Here is a 1,501-nt window from a genome sequence, read left to right on the forward strand (position 1 = left end):
CTGCAGATTTATCTTCTCTGGCAGCTGTTTTTTTTTTTAAATCTAACAGCTTCAATAATGTCTCCAGTTCTTTTTCAAACTTGTTTTAACAAACTATTTTAATTTGAGCACCGCTGAAACTTGTTCACAAGTCCCGCCTCCACCCTTTTTCTGATTGGCTGGTAGGCCTGTAGTGTGTTTAAAGTGACAGCTGTGCCTCGATCCAGAGAAATGTTTTTTAATCTCTGGGCAGACATGATTTTTTCCCCCCTGCAGCTACACTGGAGATCCAGCACGGGATTGTGTTGTTAGAATATCAAGCACTTTCCAAACCTTGAAATGACTGTTAAAATTCAAGCATTTTCAAGGATTTCAAGGACTCGTACGAACCCTGTCAGGTGTAACACGTGTGTCCTTACCAGGACTACTGGCAGTGTGAGAAATGTGAGGAGATGAACCCGCCTCTACCCAGAAACTGTCAGCGCTGTTGGACTCCACGTCAGGATTGGCTGAGGGAGGCGTCTGTCAACACCACGCCCACACAACCAACCGACCAATCAGCTGCCAAAGACACTCCAAGTAGGTTTTTATTTTTTATTTTTTACTTCACATGTTTGCTTCAGGTTCTAAACCCGAACCCGTCTCCTAAAGGTTCTGATGCTGAGGACAACGGAGTCGACGTTCCAGACGGGAAAAGACCCAAAACTCCGCCCACCTCCGAGCCGTCCTCTCAGGAGAAGCTCCTCTGCTCCGACTCTCAGCCTTCGTCGTCGTCCTCCTCGCTCGAGTCCCAGGAGCTCCAGGCGGGGTCGGGGGCAGGGTCGACGCCCGAGCTGGAGCGCACGGTGTCGGCGGAGTGGCGGCTGCCGGACTCGTGCCTGGACCCCTGCCTCATCTGCCAGTCCCGGCCCAAGAACGGCTGCATCGTCCACGGGCAGACGGGCCACCTGATGTCCTGCTACGTGTGCGCCCGCAAGCTGAAGAAGAGGAACAAGCTGTGTCCCGTCTGCAGGATGCCCATCCAGATGGTGGTCCTCACCTACCTCAGCTGAGCAGAGGAGAGGAGAGGTGGTCCTCAGGCTCAACCTACCTCACCGCAGAGACACCAGTTTGGGAAGAGTTCAAAGATATGTTTTCTAACTTTGGCAAATTTATTTTAAAATAACTGTTTTATTTATTGTTCAAAATGTTTTTCTGAGATAAAACTAAGAGGTTTTATTTAAATTTCTAATGTCTCAGTTTTTGTGAAAATTAATAATAAATGTTTTCGAGTTAAAATCCAGGTTTGTCCAGTTTTCTGTGAATTCTCCCATCGAGGGTCCTGGTGTGGACCCTGGTCCTCCAGGACCCTGGTTTCCTCCCACAAACCAGATCCCGTCAGGCCTCCTGGTCTCAGTGGCACGGTTACATAATAACAGCTTTGGACGCCATATTTAACTCAACATCACAGTGACTGAACTTTATCATCAGGCTAAAATTCAAGTTCAGACACTGGTTCAAGAGATATTTTACTAACAGACAA

At 48.1% G+C, this 1,501-nt stretch overlaps 1 protein-coding gene across 4 annotated transcripts in view; it reads left to right on the plus strand.

Annotated features, from left to right (window-relative positions):
• Window positions 1-1,197, plus strand: part of mdm2 (MDM2 proto-oncogene) — a 12,404-nt gene extending 11,207 nt beyond the window's left edge. For all 4 annotated transcript variants that reach the window (XM_014032884.1, XM_014032887.1, XM_014032886.1 and 1 more), the window contains 2 exons: window positions 402-558; window positions 631-1,197. In XM_014032884.1, the coding sequence (XP_013888338.1) occupies window positions 402-558; window positions 631-1,031 (558 nt within the window). In that variant the 3' untranslated portion in view covers window positions 1,032-1,197. The remainder of the gene's footprint in view (window positions 1-401; window positions 559-630) is intronic.
• The last annotated feature ends 304 nt before the right edge of the window (window positions 1,198-1,501 follow it).

Source organism: Austrofundulus limnaeus, unplaced genomic scaffold (assembly GCF_001266775.1).
Source record: "Austrofundulus limnaeus strain Quisiro unplaced genomic scaffold, Austrofundulus_limnaeus-1.0 Scaffold1566, whole genome shotgun sequence".
Classification (NCBI taxonomy): Eukaryota; Metazoa; Chordata; class Actinopteri; order Cyprinodontiformes; family Rivulidae; genus Austrofundulus; species Austrofundulus limnaeus.